The sequence below is a fragment of the Myxocyprinus asiaticus genome, chromosome 2 (genome assembly GCF_019703515.2).
Source record: "Myxocyprinus asiaticus isolate MX2 ecotype Aquarium Trade chromosome 2, UBuf_Myxa_2, whole genome shotgun sequence".
Lineage (NCBI taxonomy): Eukaryota > Metazoa > Chordata > Actinopteri > Cypriniformes > Catostomidae > Myxocyprinus > Myxocyprinus asiaticus.
In genome coordinates, this window is record NC_059345.1 from 39,658,383 (window position 1) to 39,680,563 (window position 22,181).

The window sequence follows — 22,181 nt, forward strand, 5'->3', positions numbered from 1 at the left end:
AACTGTCTCAAAGGTGTGATCTTCCACAAAACAAATTCCAGCTGATATAAAACCATTCAGATAAGTTCATTGAGCCAGCTGTTATGAGTTCAATGGATGACGTAATCATTCCAATGTCCCGTAATAATACTCAACAAAACGAACTCCAGCCAGCAGGAGGAATAAGCACGAAGAATGAACAGATTAATCCACAGCTGTTCCAAAGGGGTGTTATTCAACAGAACAAGCTCCAGCCGCTAGGCGGAACCAATACAAAAAGAAACAAAACCGGCATCCCGGTTCCCCGGATGGTCGAGTCAATTCACTCGGAGGCTGCATAAAAGTATATACCATGACTTACACAATCCGTCAACTTTATAAAAGACATCCTTTATGTAAGCATGTAGATATTTTGCGGTCAACCGTAGTGTCCACTCTCAAACTGGCCGGAAACTTCAATGCAAAGTAGTCTTTGGTCAATGTAAAAGTTTCTTAAAGGAAAAGTGTTATTCACAAAACAAGCTCCAGCCGCTCAGCCGAGCCAACGTAAAAAGAAAAAAGAAACCAAAATCACTCCCAGCTTCCTCAAAAGCCAGAGTAAGTACAGTGAGTCGACCCACTCACATAAGAAACACCCAATGGTTTACTCACCCATTGATTCAATAAAAGACATTGCCTGATTGGGACATGTAAATACTTTGCGAATAGCACCTCCATTTCTATTCTCAGTTTGGCCGGAAACATCAGAGCAAAAGTGAGCTTTCGCTGATGTAAGAGTTTCTTACATTCCTTGAACCGATCGCATTTCTCTCTTGTCGAACTCGCAAAGTCCAGAAACAAGAAAATATTATGGTTCTTCCAAGAAAGCTTCCCTTTGCTCCTCGCCTGGCGCAACACAAGATCTTTATCGGATGATCTCAGAAATCTGGCCAGAATCGATCGCCCTCAGCAAATCTGTGAGCTGGGACTCTGTGAGCTCGCTCGATTTCCAGCTTGTGGTCTGTTATTTCGAGCAGACTCGGGAAGAGCTCGTCCAGAAATTTCACCATGTCTCTGCCCTCCTCATGCTCAGGAATTCCAACAATTCGAACGTTATTCCTGCGGCTTCTATTTTCAAGATCTTCAAGCTTTTCAAGGAGATGTTCCAAATCAACTTTGGTCGCCGGCAGATTAGCGGTTAATTCCCTCTTCGAAGACTCCAGACAGTCGATTCGTTTCTCAACATCTGTCACTCTTGTAACTATCTCAGAGAATTTTGTTTCCATCGCCGTGATCGATCGACGTATTACAGCGAGATCCTCCAAGACAGCAAGAACCTTCGTCAACATCAACATGTTGGACAACTGACGCTGGATCTCCTCTCCCGCAGCGCCATCCAAATCGAGTCCCTGGTCTGTAGGCTTGTCGGGGCTTTCATCCTGAACACGTAAGTGTCTTTTAATGTCTCCAGAGCCCGAGGATTTTGACTTCTTTGCCATGTTTTACCTCAAAGAGCAAATGTGTAACTGGGTGTATCAAATTTCACCAGATTATAACATGAAAATAATTTCCTAATTAAAAAAGTCTCCTAAAGACAGGAATTGTTATTTTGCAATATATGTAGGAAATCATGAGCACTCACATTAAAATGAAGACTCAAGTCATATCAGTAATCTTATAAAAGCTGTTTTATTCTACATGGAGAGGGTCTCCTCATGGGGGCTGCCATGTTAGAATCACATGACCAGCCAAATACAGCTCGCTTAATCTCAGTAATCGTCCGTTATTTGACACTTTCACTTTTTGATTAAATTAATCATGTCTGAGTGTGAATAGTAAATTTCTACAATGGCATCTGAAACTGAAAACTATTGATACTATTCCAGAACAGTCTGAAGGTCTGTGCCGTGTTTGGTGAATAAACCTTGAAAGCAGGTGTTGCAGTCAGACATTTTGATCTTTGTTTAGGGATTTTGAAAAAACCCTAAAGAGAGTTTGTGGAATAACAGCATGTTGACTTTGTCAAACCAATATAACAGAACATATACCAATGTCGTTTTTTGTTTTTATTCAGTATACTACGAATATTGAAAAATGTGACATGGAAGCAGTTTAATAATCATTGACATCATCCGTGCCTGAAGGGGACAGTGGCGTTCACTGACGGTGATCCACAAAAACCATAAACACGTTCCTGGGAAGAAGCAGCATTTCAAGATGTCGTCGTTGAATGACAGATCAGTTTGGGATGAGGTGGAGGTCTGTTTTCTCTTTTTGGGGGGTGTAACCCGTTTTCTAAAACTAGTAAATATTGAAGAGCTGTGTATAAATATTATTAACCTATTTTAATGATATTTGAGGGCTGTTTAGGGTCTCTTCGCTTTATGGTGTAAGTGCACAGCATGACGCAGTGAATTTCACTGTGGTTCATTTATACTTTGCAAACGTTCACGCCAGCCTGCAGTCGACTACCCAGTGTAATAAACCGGGGTAGGACAGCTCTGCTTTTAATCCAGTCGAGAATTGCATCAAGATCTCTATGCACATTTCGTGGAAATTAGATGACTTGCTAGGATAACATTAGCCAGATAGTAGCACAGATGAGCTAATGGTGATCACGGTATGATCATGTTCATTGTTTCTTGCTTCTCACATCAAGTTTGACATTGTCTAAGTATTTCACATGAGTATTGAAGATCTGCTTGGTATGCGGTGGAGTGACGGAATGACTGCACTTCTAATGAAGGCGGATTTGTCTGCTACTGCACACAACCTCTATTTAATAATGACTTTTTTCTTATTGTATTTTACAGGATGGCATCGGCGAGGAAGTCCTTAAGATGTCCACTGAAGAGATCGTCCAAAGGACTCGTCTTTTGGACAGTGAGATTAAGGTACTAACCTATTGTAAAGCTAGATATTTTCATTTAGATTAGTCCAGTGTGCAGATAGTTTTCAGTGGCTGCATGCCATTCTGTAATCTCTTTGAATGTAATGTCAGATCATGAAGAGCGAGGTTCTGCGTGTCACTCATGAGCTGCAAGCCATGAAAGACAAGATCAAAGAGAACACAGAGAAAATCAAAGTTAACAAGACTCTGCCCTACCTCGTCTCTAACGTTATAGAGGTAAGGAAATATTTCAAAGCTTTCATTTAGAAATCTCTTTAGGCTTGTTAGTATAAGGAACCTTGTAAATGTTCATCTTAGTAAGTTCAGTTTGTCCATTAACAGTTGTAATGGATTTAAAGCACTTCATGTGTTAACACCTGGTTCGGCTCTGTTGTGTGTTTGAATGGAAGCTGCTGGATGTTGATCCTAATGACCAAGAAGAAGATGGGGCCAACATTGATCTGGACTCTCAGAGGAAGGGCAAATGTGCCGTCATCAAAACATCCACGCGGCAGGTGGGTCAATCATAATTTTTGAACAGCCGCAATGATGGCAACCTTGTATTTGTGTGGCCATATATTTCCATCAAGTTTTTCTTTCCTACTCTGTTGATGTTTTACAATTTCAGTCTAAATCCTGGTTCATGTTTATATAGGTTTTAATGAAGTTACTTTGTTTTATTTAAGCCAAGCGTACATTACACAACTTGCAGTTGGCGCCCTGTGATCCGATCACAATTGTGCAAGCGAGACTTCACTGGTACACCTGGTCTTCTCTTTTGACAACTTGTGTTTGGATTTTGAGGAGAGAGTCTTTGATTTCATGAGGACATATAACAATCATTATGTCTGTGTATTAGTGAATGATAATAAAGTGCAAAAATATAAATGAGAAAGTGCAAAACATCTGTGCTTAGTTTCTCTTAATTATTCACAAACATGGTGTTTAGAGCAGAGTTATTTTAGTGCAGTACCAGTAATTGAGCTTCTGATGTGCATGTGGTGTTATTGTGCATGTTCAGGCATTCACTTTTTAAAATTTTCACATTGTACGTATTTCCCTTTAAATCTGCACGTAACTGACAAACTAAAAACCGACCAATACAGCTGCCTTTAGTGTCATCCCATTTAAAAAACATCGCCCCAATATGCATCTTAAAATTAAGATAGCAAAATTCCTACACAGTCTCACGCGGTTTATTCTTGAAAGAACAGCTCTCGCCCCATTTCACACTTATTGGTACCATTTGCAAAGGAAACAAAATTATAGAAATAGCGGATAATAATAAAAACAGCAATTAGGGAGATGTGGGTGAGGTTTTATTTTATTTTTCCAGTACCTTGCTCTCCTCTTTCAACAAACATGAAAGAACCGCTTGCGCCTGTTTTTATGGGTATTTGCACTAATTTGCCAAGGAAAAAAATAATAAAGACAGAAGGTAGAGAGATGTTGGGAAAGTTTCATTTTATTTTCAAATAATTTTTTGTCTTCTACTTCCTAATAATTATAATTGCCCTCCTTGTGCTCTCTCAATATTTCATTGGTTGTGTGTCTGAGCCACTTTCACTCGCTGGGGTAGTTCGCACACCTGACAACAAGGCGTCTAGATATCAAGCTGTCGTAGCATCTGGGACTAGTCTCGGCCTGTCGCAGGAGTGCGCACACAACAAGACCGTTCGTCGTGAGATCCGAGACTCCTCGTCACAGACCAGTCGCTGTCTCAAAACATCAGGAGATGAGCTTGAGTCATGTAGGGTTTACTGTTTACTTACTGGTTTTATGGCATATAAAGTCTAGTGCTGTAATTGCAGACTTATTTCCTACCTGTGATTGGTTTGGTGGATGCTGAGAAACTGAAACCTGGTGATCTTGTGGTAAGTGAACATTTGTGGTAGCCTGTAACCATGAATGATTAGCTAATTGAACATTGGATAAAATCAAATTGACTTTCCTAGTTAACTGTGTATTCAGGATAAGCATAAGAACCTGTTTTTTATTATTATTATTGCTCTCAACTTTAATGTTAAAATGCTGTTAAAAAAAAGTGTTGTCTAGAAATGTGTTAAATGAATGTCTGCACCTGTTCACAGGGTGTGAATAAGGATTCTTATCTGATTCTGGAGACTCTACCTACTGAGTATGACTCCAGAGTTAAAGCCATGGAGGTGGATGAGAGGCCAACAGAGCAGTACAGCGACATAGGTGGCCTTGACAAACAGATCCAAGAGGTATTCGCTGATAAAATGGCCCATGCATTGCTAAGCTATAAGACCACTGATGCACAGTCTCGTCTTGATTTCTGTCCAGTAACTCACAATGACAGTCTGGTAGATAAAGCTGCTGTTGACTGATTTCTGATCTCACTGCTTTGCTATTTGCAGCTGGTGGAGGCAATTGTTTTGCCCATGAACCACAAAGAGAAGTTTGAGAATCTGGGCATCCAACCACCAAAGGGAGTTCTGATGTACGGACCACCAGGCACAGGAAAGACCCTCCTGGCCAGAGCCTGTGCAGCCCAAACCAAGGTACAGTGACCCAAAGTGAGAGAGAACAAACTACTCGTCAACAGTGTAGTATTTATTAGCATTCCCTACAGTTTGTCATTTTGTCTCTATCTCTTCTCAGGCAACCTTTTTGAAGTTGGCTGGCCCTCAGCTTGTGCAGATGTTTATTGGTGATGGTGCCAAATTGGTACGTGATGCATTTGCTCTTGCCAAGGAGAAGGCTCCCTCCATCATCTTCATTGATGAGCTGGATGCTATCGGCACCAAGCGCTTTGACAGTGAGAAGGCTGGAGACAGAGAGGTGCAGAGGACCATGCTGGAACTGCTCAATCAGCTAGATGGCTTTCAACCCAACATGCAAGTGAAGGTGCAAACTCGTGCTCATATGTTATGCTGTTGTAAACACATGCCTGTGGTCTTTTAAAAGTATTTCTTATGTTTTGACTGTTTTTCCCAGGTTATTGCTGCTACAAACAGGGTGGATATCCTGGACCCAGCTCTGCTGCGTTCAGGTCGTCTGGATCGTAAGATTGAGTTCCCCATGCCCAATGAGGAGGCTCGTGCTCGCATTATGCAGATCCACTCACGCAAGATGAACGTCTGGTATTAAACATTTCTTTTGAGTCTATATTTTGTCACATCCATTAGTGAAGGGGGTCAGAGCACAGATTAAGCTGTACTATAAAGATCCCCTGACACTCAGCACAGTTATTGTAAGTAAGACTTGAGGTTGAAGCAGCAAAACATGGCCATGATGAGTAATATATCTTGTGGATGGAATACCTATTTCTACTGAAGGACATTTTGTCAACAGTGTCTTGGGATCAGGGCCGTTTCTAGGCATAGGCGAACTAGGCGGTCGCTAGGGCGCCACCTGCTGGGGGGTGGGGGGGGGCACCAAAGAGGAGACCGCCGCAATGCACCCCAAACCCCGCTTGGGATGGTTACATCTGAGCATTTTTTTATATCAATGCTGCAGCTATTACGTTCTGTCTCTACACTTTCAAAGCTAATTTGCTTTTTTATGTGGGTTGCAGGACTGTGATACGTCTGTAAAACTAAAGTACACCTGTTATGCTTAATGTAATTAGATTATAATACAGTAAAAATCATCAGTGAGCATTTTGTTGACCTATTTTGTCTTTATTTCTGTGTGCTGTAGTCCTGATGTGAACTATGAAGAATTGGCACGCTGTACTGATGACTTCAATGGAGCTCAGTGTAAAGCTGTGTGTGTTGAGGCTGTAAGTACGATTTTTACAAGCATTTTGCCCTCTCGTGGGCTTGTATACCTAACATTGTGTTTAAGGCCCTGGTGAAAGTTTACCTGTTTTTGGAATCATTTTGTGGTACATAGTCACTGTTCCTTACTTTTTATTGTTGTCTTTTGTGTTTTAGGGCATGATTGCTCTGCGGCGTGGGGCCACTGAACTCAACCATGAGGACTACATGGAGGGCATACTGGAAGTGCAGGCAAAGAAGAAGGCCAACCTGCAGTACTATGCTTAATGCGGTGGCAGACTGTATATGTGTGAGTGTGTGTTAGAGAGTGTGTAAGTGGTCAAGTGTCAGGATCAAGCACATTTATTCACCTGTGCTGTTGGGATCCAGTTCTATTCTGAATGATCTTCAGGTTCTGATGGAAACAGGTCAGCCAAAATCAGAATAGGCTGCCTCACTGTAATAATGTATGGAGTATTTTTCAGTTAACCCTTTTGTTTGTCTCATAATTCATTAAAAACCCAAACCTTTTTTCATTAATGTGTTTTGTGCTTTATTTGATGTGTTGAGTGTTACAGCGGTGACGTGTTTCATGTGTTATTTAATAGAGATGGAAAAATCAGAAGTAAATCAAGAACATTGTTCAAACATGTAAAGATAGATGGTCTGGACTGGACTCTAGATGATTTTAGTACAGCTTTCTCCTTATAGATTAACCCCTTAAAAAGGCAACTGACCTAAGTGTCATTTATTTGACTAGGCTTATTGCGATTATTAAATAATCGTCTGATCGCAGTTATTTGAGAACAGCAATTATTGTGCACTTCAAATCTTAAAGCCCAAATAAAGAAATTTTAGGGGAATATATAAATGCCATGAACGGTGTGTTTGTGTGTCATTCAGTTGAACTCTGAGCATCACTGAGCCACACCACTAAGGTCAACCAAACCAGCCCCTGTCCGTAAGAGCACGTCAAGCGCTTCTCAAGGGCTCTGCACGCACCCAGCAGAAGCCTGCGGCAGTCACCCGTGAAAATATAATTGAACAAATTTAAACTTTGATAGTGACAGTGTTAATGAAACGCAGTGACGGAGGAGACGCCCGTTTACTCTATTTCTATGGAGTGCTAAAATGATTAAATATCAAAGGTTTTGCTTGATGAGAAATAAGGTCTTGTGTGTTTAATGAGAGCATGTGAAAGTGAAGAAATTAGGACAGAAATATTTTACTATTGCATAATAGTATCATAAAAAAATAATATAAATGTAATATTTTATATATATTTTTTATAAAACAAAATGTATTTTTATGAGTCCCGAAAAACAGTGTAAATGTAAAATTGAATTAAATTTGACTAAAAAGATTTAGAAATATTTTGATATTGAAAATATTATTTTTCATGTCATAAGTTTTTAAAGCCACTCATCCCTATTTATTATTTGATTTATATTTTTAAAGTTCAAGATATAAAAATTACTTCTTAAGGTGTATGAAGCACACATTCACTATAAGAAATATTACAATTTAAATGAGAATCATGAAAGCCCTAAAAGACAATCGTCATAATCGCAATTATTTGTTTGACAATTAAATATGACTAAACCAAAACAAATGTAAAATGTTTTATTTTACATTCAATAAAATCTGTTTAATATTATTAAAAAAATTCTATCTGCTTCTGTTTCCCACACTAAATTGACATCTTGTTTTGCTGAGGGGGTTAAGTTCATGCTATCTAAAACTGACAGATGAGTTCAAACATCAGTAATCTGATTCTCACAGTACTCTTTAAGGATTTTCCACAGAAAACATCCAGTTCTGACCCAGAGTCAGTTTGCTCTCACTTCCGAATTTTCTCTTCATTGCTCATCTTTACTTAGTGTCACTTCATGCGTCCCTGATGGTATTGGGGAACTGTTGAGTTGTTTTTTCTCCTTTGCTCCTCTGCATTTGCCCAGTGTGCACATGAGTAGACCCCTGCAGTGCTTAAGCAATGCTGGATCACAGCAGGCGTACAACAGAGGGTTCAAACAGCTGTTTACATAGCCCAAACAGATGGCATATGGATGGGCTGCTACCAACCACTGGTCAAAACTGCAAGAAAAGGGAAGGATGCCCAGTTCCACCATAGCTGAGAGTGTCTTGTTGGTGTGAAAAGGCAGCCAGCAGAGGAAGAAGGCCAGTACAAGAGTGATGATGATGCGAAGGAGCCTGCGTTGACGAGTGTGATCAGGCCGTGGGCCGAGGCTGAAGTGTCGTGAGAGGAGTCGTCCCAGCAAGCCATAACAGAGCAGGAGCACTAGGAGAGGCAGCAGGAAGCCAAGAAGAGTTGATTTTAACCCCAAAGCTGCTGACCACATCAGCTCTGCCTGCTCCGAAGCTTCAGGGTCCAGCTTGCTTGAGATCAAACTAGAGTAGTCCATGTCACACAAGCAGGTGGAGATTCGCCCATCTCTCTCTCTGCCCTCCTGCCAGTCACCATCAGGTCCAACTTCCAAATCCACCTCCCTCACAGTCCGTAGAAGCAGAGCAGGAAGTGCCAGGATTCCAGCTGCCACCCATGCACTACCTACAATCCACCTTGCACGCATGGCTGGCCCACCCCGCTTTGAGCTGTTACCACAGCGGCGTGTGATGACACAGTAACGTTCCACACTGAGCGCAGTCAGAGAGAACACACTGGCATACATATTAAGTGCCACAATGTAACTGCTCACCTGGCACAGAACGTGACCAAATGGCCAGTGGTAGCCCAGCGCTGTGTACGCTGCCCACAATGGCAGGGTCATGATGAAGGCCAGGTCAGCCAGTGCTAGACTGGCTATTAATGACTCTGTCATGGAACGAGAAGTAGTGGAAGGGCAAGGAGATGGATCAGGGGTCTGGGAAGATTTGGAACAGCTCCCAATCCTCCCATGGTCTCTTGCTCGGCGGTCCAGGTATACCCACAGCACCAAGCCATTGCCTAGGGAGCCCACCACAAACACCAGGATATACACGCATGGAATCAGCACCCAGGTTGGAGACCATTCACTATAGTCACACGAGGGAAATGGGGAGGGGGAAGGCAAGGGAAGAGACCACTCGGACATTGTGGAGAGCACCTAACACTCATCTAGCAGTGCATAGAGCAAGTGGATGACATGAGCAGTGATGTTTCCTCTGGGTTTCGTGTTGTTATTGCTCAAGAAAAGCTGGTTTTACCTATCTGAACTGGTGATGGGAGCTCTTTACTTCATGTGTCCGTTTTCAGAATTTTTCTTCTATATCAGGGAGTTTCCCACAGTGAGTTGTGACTGATGACTCTTCCTTCTTCCTCAGTCCCCTTTGATTTCCATGAGATGTAACTTATATACAAAACAAAAAAGCAGTTATTGCAAGATGTGCAGTAACTGAAAAAGTCACTTCTCACATATATAGCATTTCTGGTCATGTAATTTATATTCTCACACAGTAACTGACAATAATAAAACATATTACACAAAACAGAACATTTGTTAAACTGATCACAACAGATAGCAAACCTTCCTTTCTCTACTGTCCAATATAAAACCCAGAGGATAATTTCCAGATGATGGACATAGTGAGCATAAAGGGAAAAGCTGTAAAGATGTTTATCCCTCAAAACTCATGCTTCTCTGTCAAACCTCAGTAGGAAACGCAACATAAACCAATGCATTACATACCTGCGTTTCTAAAGGGTTTGTCTCTGCTTCTGTTTTTTGCAAAGTGTTCAAATGTCAAGTTTAGATTAGCTTTTTGTGCCCAGGAAAGAATTAAGTCAGTCCGTATCCATGTTTTTGTCTTAATGTCTATCTGTCTTCTCTCAGTCTTTTACTCCCAGTGTCGGAAGCTTCCTTCTGTGTCACCTACAGGAGACATTTCTCCTTTTTTAAAGATCTCCTTCTCCCACCCTCTTTGTGTCCTTTCCCTTTTCTTTTCTGTCCTCCTCTCTCATGTAAGACCACCCCTGTAGCAGTTTTGTGAGATCTACAAACAGTGTCCCTGCTCTTAAACAGGCTGAGTAAACTCAGAACATTGATACTCACACTGGCCTGAACACCTTAGGTTTGAAAGGAGCATTGTACACATGACAATGTCTTTCACAGTAGCAAACAGCAACTCTTTGGCCAACACTGCCAGCTCCACACAAACACATGAGGCTGTATTAGCAAATATTACATACATTCTTACTAACAATGGGTTACCTAAGGACACTGAGAGATCAGGAAATCAGAGAAACCCATTGTTGTGCAGACTACAACAAACGGACATAACTGGGTTTTTTTTTATCAAGCAATCATGTTGACATTTGCATTCAGTATATCAGCATGTGTCTAGAGTTAGTATCTTTTTGAAAAACATTAATAGTAACAAAAATGGCTAAAACGGTTTATTACTTTCATATTTCTACGAACAATGTCAAATACAATGTTAAGCTGTTTTGAAACATACATTAGAATGTAACAATGTTAGAAAAACCCAAAAAACCTTATGTACGTTTGCGTGAACACTTCACCTACACCTGTTTAAGTAATAAACTATAGGTTGGTTCTATTTGAGCTTAGCTACATGTCTTAGATCCTGTTTGAACTGTTTTGAGCAGCCTGGGTGTTACGTTCTTTAAACACTTCCGAGACTCAGGGATTCCCTTGGGCTTTGTTTGTGTGTGTGTGAAGACTCTCAATAAGAATGAAAAAAGGAAAGTCTTTTGTATTACAGAATATTTAGACAGAGCCGACAGGACACAGTTTTATGAGGCAACACAATGACACACCGCAAATATTTAAAAATGCACTTGCTGTATCTTGTTTTCTCCATAACCAATAGTATAAATGGGGATATGCATAGGACAAAAGTACTGAGAGGTGGGAGTTGATTACAGAGACTTACTAGCAGTGGTACAGACAGATGAAAATAAACTGTTTGCATCCCCATTTAAACTGGTCCAATCACCTGACAATTCTAATAAACAGACTTTCCAGCATTTTTGCTTACCTCAGCTTGTTTAGTGGGAAATGAACAGGGACAATAATCAGGTAAAGAAAAGCAGCCTAAACATGTATGGTCACATAAAACACAACCCCTCAGACCCAACATATAAGATCAGTTTTGCTTTTGTTGGTCTGATCTCGCTCTCCCTGCTTCTACATACAATATACTGTATGTGTACACATATACAGTCAGGTTTGGGGAGTAACGAAATACATGTAACAGGATTACGTATTTAAAATACAAAATATAACTAAATGTATTCCACTACAGTTACAATTTAAATAATTGATAATTAGAATACAGTTACATTCAATAAGTATTTTGATTACTGAAGAGATTACTTTGCATTTTATCATCATTTGTTTCATTTAATATTTAGTCGTTTCAGATGGAAAACATTTATACATATAAATGATGTGATCCAAAGTGCATTTGAACAGCGGTGAAACACTTTCTTATGATGTGTTACATTCATACGAGCAGACAGAGAAGTAAGTTTGAAGTAAGTTTGGAGCAGAAGAAATAGAAATAAACCTTGTGTAAATTGTCAGCTTTACGCTAAGCTAAAATGCTATTTCTAGCCATTTTACATGGCACGATCATATTTTTTTATCAAGAAAATTCACGTTGGATCATAATTAATTTTTTCTAGTAAGACCTTTGATATTAGGGCAAAAATCATATTCTTGATAATCACTTTTGTATTGTTTTCCTGTAAAAATATCTAAAAATCTTTAAAACAAGATCAATTTGATTTATCTTGTTTCAGAAACAACACTGCATAAGATATTTAGGTTTTTCAGAGAATATATTTTTAACGTGTATTTTGTCTTACTGTACTGGCAGAGTTTTAATAGTCAAAACAAGTGAAAAAATCTACCAGTGTTGAAGAAGTAATCCAAAGTATTTAGAATACGTTACTGACCTTGAGTAATCTAATAGAATATGTTACAAATTACATTTTACAGCATGTATTCTGTAATCTGTAGTGGAATACATTTCAAAAGTAACCCTCCCAACCCTGAATACGTAAGCCCCTCAATGCCAGAGAGACTTTCATAGATTTCCTTCTCTCTACCCTTATTGATCTCAGCTGTCCAAACGGTAAGGGTCTATAAAGAGGTCTTGGGGCTGCAATGGGACATGAGTTAAACACTGTCCCAAAAGTATTGGGTTAGACTATAAATTGTACCTGTCTTTATACAGAAGCATCTGTGTACCAACATAGCAGAACCAATGTAGAAGAGTTTATTCCAATTTTACATATTTTCCACCCTTGTTTATTTCTCACATCAATGTCTAATAACATAGAATTCTATCAGTAGACCTTAACAAAACAGTATTTTAAAAGCTATTCATAATGGGAGCAGTTTATGCTTATTATGCTTATAAGTGGTACATGATTAAATCTTATTATAAATCTGTGTATAATATGCAATATATTAAATGTAGGCAAAAATGTTATAAATTAACTATGCTAGGTTAATTTTCAATGCCCCAGCAGGAGTTACGACCCCTTAATGTGTAAATACTTTTTGCAGCCAAAATGCATGACAGCTCAGAAAATGAAAAATACCAATGACAAGTGTTTTTTTGTTTTTTTTTTAAAGACTTATACAAACTGATTCAAAATATACAATTTAAAATCTGCAAATTCCAGTTGATTATGAGGAATGCTGCCCATCCGATCTCACAAAGTTTGAGAGAATATGAAAAGGGAAACTGGCCAAATTCAGGTAGGCTATGCAAAGATTGGCGGTTCGATCCCCACAGTCACCATCATTGCGTCCTTGAGCAAGGCACTTTATTCCAGGTTGCTCTGGGGGGATTGTCCCTGTAATTAGTGTACTGTAAGTTGCTTTGGATAAAAGTGTCTACCAAATGCGTAAATGTAAAGATACAAGATACTTGCAGCTGTAATCACAACCAAAGTCAGTCCAAGAACATGAACATGTTACCAAAAGTTGAGTCATGACAAATTAATGATTTATGACTGTTTTGAAATATTCATGACAAGAAAAATGTTTGATTCCCATCCTTTATTTATTTTGGCAGTTCTACAATCTCAGAATTATCAAGTCAAATGAGTGAGAATGAATTTATAGCCACGTTTGCTTTGAATAACTCAATGCTTTGGCAATATTGTATTTCATATTAAAGCCACTTCTAATTGCTCTCATCACAAATACTGAAAAAAGCAGTCCACAAGTGTGTTCTACATCCAAAATAATACATTCATTTTAGTAGATAAGTACATAACATTCCATCTATACTTCAGTAATTCCAGTACATTAGACTAGAGCAAACACTTGATAAAAGATGCTGTGATAATACGAGGTGTATATACATACACTTCTTCCAGAATGGGAAAAAATTAATTAAAAATTTGAGATAGTATTATACTGTGAATAGTGATTTGCAAAAAAAAAAAACAAAACAAAAAAAAAAAAAAATCCTAAAAAAAGTGATAAATTGTCAAATTGTAAATGAGAACAGAAAACGTTAGTACTTTTATATGAATGTTTTCTCAAGAAACTTGTAGGTTTATTGGTAGCCAACAAATAGTCCCCCCCCCCCCCATACTTGTTCATTTGTCTGAGCAAAGTGCATATGAACGTTTGAGATGTCCTTGAAAGGAGGAACAGTGCAAATTATGGGGTTCTATTTGTGAACATTGCAATTTAGAGAACACACCACCAGAAGAGTGCAAGTGAGAGCAGTATTCCCAGCACAGAGTGGCTGGCAACTGACACCGAGGCTGCATTACACAGGTTAGAGGTACAGCAACTGAATGTAATGCTGGGAACACCAGGGAATTTTAGGCCGAGTTTCACCAGATCGCAATCTGCGTACTTAATGCATTGCTTGGCTTTGAAACCTGAAAGAGAAAACATTGAAAAATTATTTTACAAAATACAGTTACAAAACAACATGTATGCTTATACAAAAGTACATTATGCAGACTTTTTATTGAAAACATATGCCTGTAAGAAAGATAAATGTACCTCCGTATCCAGTGAGTGACAGACATGAATCTTCAGATATGCAAGACTGAGGTTTATCACAGGCTCCTGAGGCATCACATGTGTAACACTGAAGTGCAGAGCCTAGAGTGAGAAAGATGGATTACTATACAGAATTAAATCAAATTCGATAAATATCCATCCTTTATAATGATGTGCTGTGTGGGAGACATTCTAGACTAGTATCTCCCACACAGCACATACTGGATCAGCCTTGTGAAGAGTGTGCAGGCCAGAAATAACTGTAAGAAGAGTGAGAAATGGAAGTTTAACAAAGTAGGCCTACATACCAAGCCCCAGAAGAGCCAGACCAAACAACACCAACACAACAAAAGTTTTCATGATGTATTTCGTTCACTGTGTGAGAGAGAGAGATTCATTAATGCGTTTAAAAGCAGGTTCATTTAATGGTCATATTTGTTTTTCCATTTATTTGTTCTAGTCCCTTTAGTTCCTAAGGCAGCACTGAGGAAAAACGTATTCATCGAAAACACCTTCGAACACACAATTAAACAAACTGCGACAGTGTTTTTTGCTGTTGTTGTTTCGGGGCCTGTTCCACGACCAACGCCCTGTTTGGAAAACGCAGCGACTTTACTTTGAGATCATGAGCGAATTCCAGTCGGAAGTGATCATCCCTATTCCCTACTCACTAGAGCTCTTAATGTGGTTACTCTGACGGGAGCATAACATTACAGTTTGAATGTAGCCTTCACTAAAAGTCTTGTGAAAGGGCCCTCTGTCAAAGAAAAAAACGACACTTTGCGTGGCGTCCGATTACTGAAGTGCCCTTCAAGGGCGCAAAAATGGCGTTGGAAAACGCCCCATATCACCTTCTACAGTCTCGATCACAATTTGCCTAGTTTCTATATGACAATGAAATTATTTCTGACCCAAGCCTGTTTCTTGTTATTTTCCCTCTTGAAAATGGATATGAGCAGCAACTAGGGAATGACATTGTTACCAGTTAAAGGTAAAGTTATGCAATGTCTCAACTAAAAGTGTGCTGTTATAATAGCAGGAGTTTGTCTTCACTCGTTAGATTGTTTCATAACGTTGGACTATCGGTCGACACTGGAGACTTAAACCACACACTTGTAATGTACGAAATAACTAAAACAGTCCTACTAAATGCGGCTTACCTATGTCACTTGCTACAGTCGTTGTGTTGTCCGTGCACGTATGTTCCGCGTCTTGATACAGTTATATCTCTTGATCTGGATAGAAGAAATACACGCCCTTCTACTAAAATGTGCCAACAAATTTAGCATAACGAGGCGGAGACAATATGCCGTTTTTTGTTTGTTTGTTTGTTTTATCAATGGATATCTAAATGTTTCAGTGTGCTGAATAAGCTGCTTTTGTGAGGAAATAGCTGATCAATTAATAAATCGACCGCCTGTCCGCTAATCTTCAACCTGTTTTACACTAAACAATCCTTTTGGAAAGAACTAGCCTACTCGGGATGGGCGGATCGATCCTAAAACACCAAAATGGTTGTGTCATAAAAATCAGATAAATATGCAATGAAATAATCGCACGCTAGAGACCTGTTTTCCAAGTGATACATGATGTTTTTTATGCTCGAAGTTGGCAGGTGTTGTGCCTAATTCCGGCTGAAGCGTAGGCTACATCTCTGCTTCCGTTGTTACTTTATCCAAATTAATATACTTAATGCTTTTTAATTCACACTTTCATGCATTTAATTAACAAATTCTTACTTTACCTTAGCGTTAATTGTGTGGAAAAGATTGATTATAAACGGCTTTGTAAATGGAAGAGATCTAAACTCGCTGGACCGCTGTCTCGTCAACTGACGTCATGCGCGTGCATGCGAGGGGCCTGCTCAAGCCTACACCCCTTAGCGTGCACACGCACAGTACCGCCGTGCTTCCACTAGATGGCAGTAAAAATTTGGGAATTTCGTCTTCACCCAAGCCATCCGAAAGTTCAGTTAGGATGACAAGTTATACATTTTTCAGTAGATGGCAGCACAGACTCTGAAATTTAATTCAAAGGATTTCAAACGTCGTTGCCCTACCTCCTTATGGAAACAGTACACAACTCGTGTAACAAGTCGATTCTAGGTCTTTTTTTGTCTGCTATTTGAACGATAAATCACTAGCCTACTGGTAGATTTTACAATAAGGTGTCGCATGCTTTACAAAAGAAAATTACTTTGTCAATCTGACACTCAAATCTTGTAATGTTACAGTGTTGTCCAAATGAACCCGAGTATTTAATTTGCATGATAATGAATAATGTTACGGGTATTATATCTAAAACACATGTTAAAATTGTACATGTAGTAGATGTAGTAAAGTTCTGTAATTGGCTCTTGGTTGAAATAAATAATAGAGCCTAGCTTTATTTCTACTGCACCTTTCAGAATAAAAGCAAAACGTTTTTAACAAATTAATACGAGAAATCTACATAAATGAATAGCAAAAACAACATAAACACACATGAATATCATATATATATATATATATATATATATATAGTCTTAATATTCAAGGGGGTATTAAATGGGCAGGGTCATTGCCTGATTTCTGCCTCCATCATTCTTCAGAATGAAAAGAAAGGTTTAGTGTACTGACACAAGCAACACTGTTTGTCCCATAACATATTCTATTTAAACAGTTTTTCTTCTTGGTTGTTTTAAAAACGTTTTAGCATACATAAGTGCTCACACACGTCCCATGTCAACCCACACAATAATGGCATTGCTTTATATTATTTGAGCAGGCAAGACACTAAAACACATCAAAAGGAAAAGAGAGCATTAAACATGCAGAATTAGAAAACAAACATGACAGTAAAAAAAAACAAAAAAAAAAAAAAAAACAACATATAAAACATTAAGCCCCGCCTGGATCCTGCCTCCCTCATTATTCTGCATACATGCCTAAAAAGTCATAAAAATAGGTATGGTCCATTGACACAAGAAGCACTGTATGTCCCATAGCTCATTCGATTCTATTGACTGAAACACCTATATTATTCAGGGGGGTATTATCTAGGCAGGAACATTTTTAACACCTCTGCCTGGATGCTCAAAAAGTCATAAAAATAGGTACAGTGCATTGACACAAGCAGCACTGTATGTCCCATAACACTTTTGATTCTACTGACTTATCTACTAACACTATTCTACTAACACATATTATTCAGAGGGTATTTTCTGCCCAAATATTTAACATCATGAAGAGAGAGAGAAAAATACAAACAAACAAGTTTAGCCAATAACACTGAAGAAGGTATTTTCTGCCCAAGCATTCCCATAAAATATGTACAAATATGTACAAATATCCTAATTTACAAATAGCATCCAGTGTTTGAACAATGTACAATGTAACTTAATAAATAAATAGATATGTTTATTTTACAGAAAACAACAAGGGTATTAAATTAACAAGAAACTACCAAAAAAACTTTATTTCTTTCTGTTTTCTTTTTCTTTTCTTTTTGTCATTTACACAAGCCTCTTTGTATGTGTTCTTCATGTCAGCAGAATTTTAACAGACAGGACACAGAAAATACCCATTGATTTCCCCTGGACGCATGATTGGTGGTACCAACGGTTGCAGTTGTCACAGGCAATCTAAAATTAAGCAAGAACTTATAATCTTTCAGCAATAAAAAGGACAGACACTATAACTGTTGGTGAAATTGCTCTAGATGAAATGAGTACAATACTGAAACATAGCTGTAATGGTCCCAAGCACCATGGGTTCATTTCCACCTGTTGGCTTTTGAAAAACAATGCATGATGGACACATGCATTTGGTCAAGTAATATTGGGGGGGGGGGGGGGGGGATTTACCTTCTGCCCAGACATTATGGTTAACAACTTTGATATATGTGGCAAATGTAATAAATGTTATTACAACACTTAAATGTTGTTATAAGTGTTGGAAAACCCTTGAGCAGTCAAAAAAAAGAATATTATTATTTAACTTGTGTCTATGATAATATCATTGAAGATATAAAAAATCCCTTTGCCTCATCAAATTTGATATATACATATCAATATACACTAGCAGTCAAAAGTTTTGAAACACTTACTCGTATTATAATACACTTACTTGTATTATAATTTTTCACATTTTAGAATAATAGTAAAGTCATCATAACTATGGAATAACATAAAAGGAACTATGGGAATTATGTTGTGACTAAACAAAATCCAAAATAAATCAAAACTGTGTTATATTTTAGCATCTTCAAAGAAGTCACCCTTTGCCTAGAATTTGCATTGACATTTTCTCAACCAACTTCTTGAGGTATCACCCTGGTATGTTTTTTAAACAGTATTGATGGAGTTCCCATCTATGTTGGACCAAATAATAAAGAAAAGCAGACAATAAGTGCCCAAGTCATCAATTTCAAAAATTATTATTTTTTTAATTACATTTTAATTTTATAATTAAATAAATTAATATGGTGGCACAATTATATTTTTGCCTCCAGCTCATGAGACTTTTCACATAGATTTTGAAAACCCCCCCCCCCCCCCAATGTGTTAACTAGAGATGTGTGCCAACTTTCTTAAGATTGTAAGCATGCTAAGTGCTTTAAAAGCACCCAAAACTGTGAAAAGAATAATTATAATAATAAACTCTAATAATAATAATAATACTGTTAATAATAAATTATAATCCCAACAAAAATAAGGGCCCACCACACCTTCAGTGATTGAGCCCTAAAGATAAACACTGAACAGTTTGTAACTACTTACCCAGTTATAATCTCCACTTTCTTCTCCACAGGCATGGCGCAGCTGGCTCAGGTCATCTAAAACATTTTTTTTAAGTAAGAACGGTAACACAAATGATGTAATTCAATCAATGTACACAATGCATTTTAAAATAAAAATGTGCATGTTATGTTTTCTAAACAAACCTATGCAGACTGGAAAATCAAAGTGTTATATCAAATATTATGCAAATACATTACATTAAACATACCACTGTTTTGTAGAAGAGTGACAGCTATTGCTTTCCTCAATTCTTCCACTCCCTCTGCCGAATTAAGAAAAACAATTGGCTCCTCTATGAGTACACATTCTGCAAACTGAAAAAGAGCAAAGTAATAAAAGAAGCAATCAAGCAATTTTATAATATAGAGAAATCAAACATATATTACACATCAACTGACCATATACGGCATAATTTGTTTTCATTGTGTTTTCCAAGATCATGCTTGAGGACATTGTCAGTTTAGGAGGATAGCATATAAAAGCTATTTTACATCACTTACTTTCAAAGCAAAGACACCACATGATGTGCCATCTTTTTGCTTTGGGTGAGGCAGCGTACTGCAAGACCACCTTGACACATTGCATCCCTTGTGTCGCAAAAAAGCCCTTAACAAATAAAAATCATCATTATTCTGACACTGAAACAGAACTGATTTTACTTTAAATATATATATATATATTTTTAATTTAGCACATTAAAAGCACATTTTGTAGTTGAACAACTTCTGGTACCTTGTTACATCCTGACGCCTTTTCAGATTTTAAGAAATTTCTCCCATGGGATCAAGGAACAAAGCCCTCCTTTGGGATGGCAGCATAATCTTTTAAGTTTTTAAGTGTAGAAAATAAAAAATGTAGGAGATAAGGATACTTCTTAACGCTTTATATTACGTTAAATCAACAATTTCTATTCATTAAGTAAATTCAATGTACATCACAAGGTTTTAGAAAAAATCACTATAAAAGGTTATACAATCTTATTAATAATTCAATATCTGTACTGTACTATAAAATCTTGTAAGTGTCTTATTTACATGTAAAGTCAAATGTTTTGTTTTTATGATAACTGTCCAGTGGTGATGGTCATTCACAATGCCAATAAGATATTTGTACATTGTGGGATCAATCTGAAATTCAGAAAGAGTATTATAACATTTCTGTACTACCTTTCAATATTGAAACATAAATTACCCTGAATAAACTAACCTTTAGTTTGGATCTTTTTCCATTCCAGATGTTTGTTATTTCGAATGAGTCAATTTGGAATGCTTGTTCTTTTGAATGTGCACTGAATCTCTTTACAAGAAGCGACATGTATGCATTTATGACCTTAAGCAAGACAATGAGGGATTTACAGTTAAAGTCAACATTTGATACATGATCCTTGTCTATGATTTAAATCGATAACATTTTTTACAACTTTTACCTCACTTTCAAGCTCATTATTTGGAGCAGTTTTATTAATGTCTGCAAAGAAGATTTTGTATGGTCCAGTTCTGGACAGCAACACATAGACATTTTTTCCTGACCAAGCCTCTTGGATACCTGTAATGATAGATGTTATAAGTAAAATTTTCAAAGCACTATCAGTTAACATATGTGACCAAATAAGATTTCTAACTCACATTGGTTTAAAACTGTTTATCCTGTTGCTGAGTTACTGCTGTTGAGGTTGTGCTGTACTGCTGTTGCTGTGGTGGTGGTTGATACCACAACTGCTGTTAAGCTGAAGGGAGAAGGCACAGATTTTGCTAAGGTTATAGGTGATCGTTCTGTGGCAGAGATGGTGTGTGATGGCATGGTTGCAACTGAAGTTACAGGTGTTGCAGATGCTGCAGAGGTGGTAGGGTGTGACACAGATGCAGCTGTGGTGAAAGGTACTGCAGCCACGTCAGAGGTGGTGGGTGATGGCACTGATAATGCTGTGGTGGTGGGTGATGGCACTGATAATGCTGTGGTGGTGGGTGATGGCACTGATAATGCTGTGGTGTGGTTGATGGCACTGATAATGCTGTGGTGGTGGGTGATGGCACTGATAATGCTGTGGTGTGGTTGATGGCACTGATAATGCTGTGGTGTGGTTGATGGCACTGATAATGCTGTGGTGGTGGGTGATGGCACTGATAATGCTGTGGTGGTGGATGATAGCACTGATGATGTTGAGGTGGTGGGTGATGGCACTGATGATGCTGAGGTGGTGGGTGATGGCACCGATAATGCTGTGGTGTGGTTGATGGCACTGATAATGCTGTGGTGGTGGGTGATGGCACCGATAATGCTGTGGTGGTGGGTGATGGCACTGATAATGCTGTGGTGGTGGGTAATGGCACTGATGATGCTGAGGTGGTGGGTGATGGCACCGATAATGCTGTGGTGTGGTTGATGGCACTGATAATGCTGTGGTGGTGGGTGATGGCACTGATAATGCTGTGGTGGTGGGTGATGGCACTGATAATGCTGTGGTGGTGGTGGGTGATGGCACTGATAATGCTGTGGTGTGGTTGATGGCACTGATAATGCTGTGGTGGTGGGTGATGGCACTGATGATGCTGAGGTGGTGGGTGATGGCACTGATGATGCTGAGGTGGTGGGTGATGGCACTGATAATGCTGATGTGGTGGGTGATGGCACTGATAATGCTGATGTGGTGGGTGATGGCACTGATGATGCTGAGGTGGTGGGTGATGGCACCGATAATGCTGTGGTGTGGTTGATGGCACTGATAATGCTGTGGTGGTGGGTGATGGCACTGATAATGCTGTGGTGGTGGGTGATGGCACTGATAATGCTGTGGTGGTGGGTGATGGCACTGATGATGCTGAGGTGGT

The 22,181-nt window shown here is 38.7% G+C and overlaps 3 protein-coding genes and 1 long non-coding RNA gene across 6 annotated transcripts; 1 reads left to right on the forward strand and 3 right to left on the reverse strand.

The window, feature by feature from the left end:
* The first annotated feature begins 2,051 nt into the window (after nt 1-2,051).
* LOC127454905 (26S proteasome regulatory subunit 6A-B) lies at nt 2,052-7,109 on the forward strand. 2 transcript variants are annotated; one of them, XM_051722430.1, is made up of 11 exons: nt 2,052-2,217; nt 2,772-2,852; nt 2,960-3,085; nt 3,259-3,363; nt 4,660-4,722; nt 4,939-5,076; nt 5,230-5,373; nt 5,474-5,719; nt 5,810-5,955; nt 6,515-6,596; nt 6,751-7,109. In XM_051722430.1, exons 1-11 carry the CDS (start codon nt 2,176-2,178, stop codon nt 6,859-6,861), a joined length of 1,284 nt encoding a protein of 427 aa, XP_051578390.1. In that variant the 5' UTR covers nt 2,052-2,175; the 3' UTR covers nt 6,862-7,109. The 2 variants fall into 2 exon arrangements, with proteins under 2 accessions (XP_051578390.1, XP_051578400.1); XM_051722440.1 differs by having other exon boundaries at nt 2,152-2,211.
* Nucleotides 7,110-8,432: 1,323 nt separating this feature from the next.
* On the reverse strand, nt 8,433-9,665 carry LOC127449777 (apelin receptor B-like). Its single transcript, XM_051713323.1, has one exon. It carries the CDS (start codon nt 9,663-9,665, stop codon nt 8,433-8,435), a length of 1,233 nt encoding a protein of 410 aa, XP_051569283.1.
* A 3,927-nt stretch (nt 9,666-13,592) lies between these two features.
* LOC127411802 (secreted Ly-6/uPAR domain-containing protein 2-like) lies at nt 13,593-16,461 on the reverse strand. 2 transcript variants are annotated; one of them, XM_051647602.1, is made up of 4 exons: nt 16,318-16,461; nt 14,882-14,948; nt 14,574-14,675; nt 13,593-14,446 (listed from the first exon to the last, which is right to left on the reverse strand). In XM_051647602.1, exons 2-4 carry the CDS (start codon nt 14,931-14,933, stop codon nt 14,250-14,252), a joined length of 351 nt encoding a protein of 116 aa, XP_051503562.1. In that variant the 5' UTR covers nt 14,934-14,948; nt 16,318-16,461; the 3' UTR covers nt 13,593-14,249. The 2 variants fall into 2 exon arrangements, with proteins under 2 accessions (XP_051503562.1, XP_051503552.1); XM_051647592.1 differs by lacking the exon at nt 16,318-16,461 and adding an exon at nt 15,734-15,814.
* A 1,616-nt stretch (nt 16,462-18,077) lies between these two features.
* LOC127413253 (uncharacterized) lies at nt 18,078-19,965 on the reverse strand. The gene is made up of 3 exons (XR_007892555.1): nt 19,854-19,965; nt 19,562-19,667; nt 18,078-18,195 (listed from the first exon to the last, which is right to left on the reverse strand). It is a non-coding gene; the product is annotated as an uncharacterized LOC127413253 (long non-coding RNA).
* Nucleotides 19,966-22,181: the final 2,216 nt, after the last annotated feature.

Excerpts from the sequence above, each read along its gene's own strand:
- LOC127411802 (XM_051647602.1), bottom strand. The coding sequence starts at position 14,933 with ATGAAAACTTTTGTTGTGTTGGTGTTGTTTGGTCTGGCTCTTCTGGGG. Across the intron at positions 14,676-14,881 it reads TCTGGCTCTTCTGGGGCTTG|GCTCTGCACTTCAGTGTTAC; the intron begins GTATGTAGGCCT and ends TTCTCACTCTAG. Across the intron at positions 14,447-14,573 it reads GTCACTCACTGGATACGGAG|GTTTCAAAGCCAAGCAATGC; the intron begins GTACATTTATCT and ends TTTCTCTTTCAG.
- LOC127454905 (XM_051722430.1), top strand. The coding sequence starts at position 2,176 with ATGTCGTCGTTGAATGACAGATCAGTTTGGGATGAGGTGGAG. Across the intron at positions 2,218-2,771 it reads CAGTTTGGGATGAGGTGGAG|GATGGCATCGGCGAGGAAGT; the intron begins GTCTGTTTTCTC and ends TGTATTTTACAG. Across the intron at positions 3,364-4,659 it reads TCAAAACATCCACGCGGCAG|ACTTATTTCCTACCTGTGAT; the intron begins GTGGGTCAATCA and ends CTGTAATTGCAG.
- LOC127449777 (XM_051713323.1), bottom strand. The coding sequence starts at position 9,665 with ATGTCCGAGTGGTCTCTTCCCTTGCCTTCCCCCTCCCCATTTCCCTCG.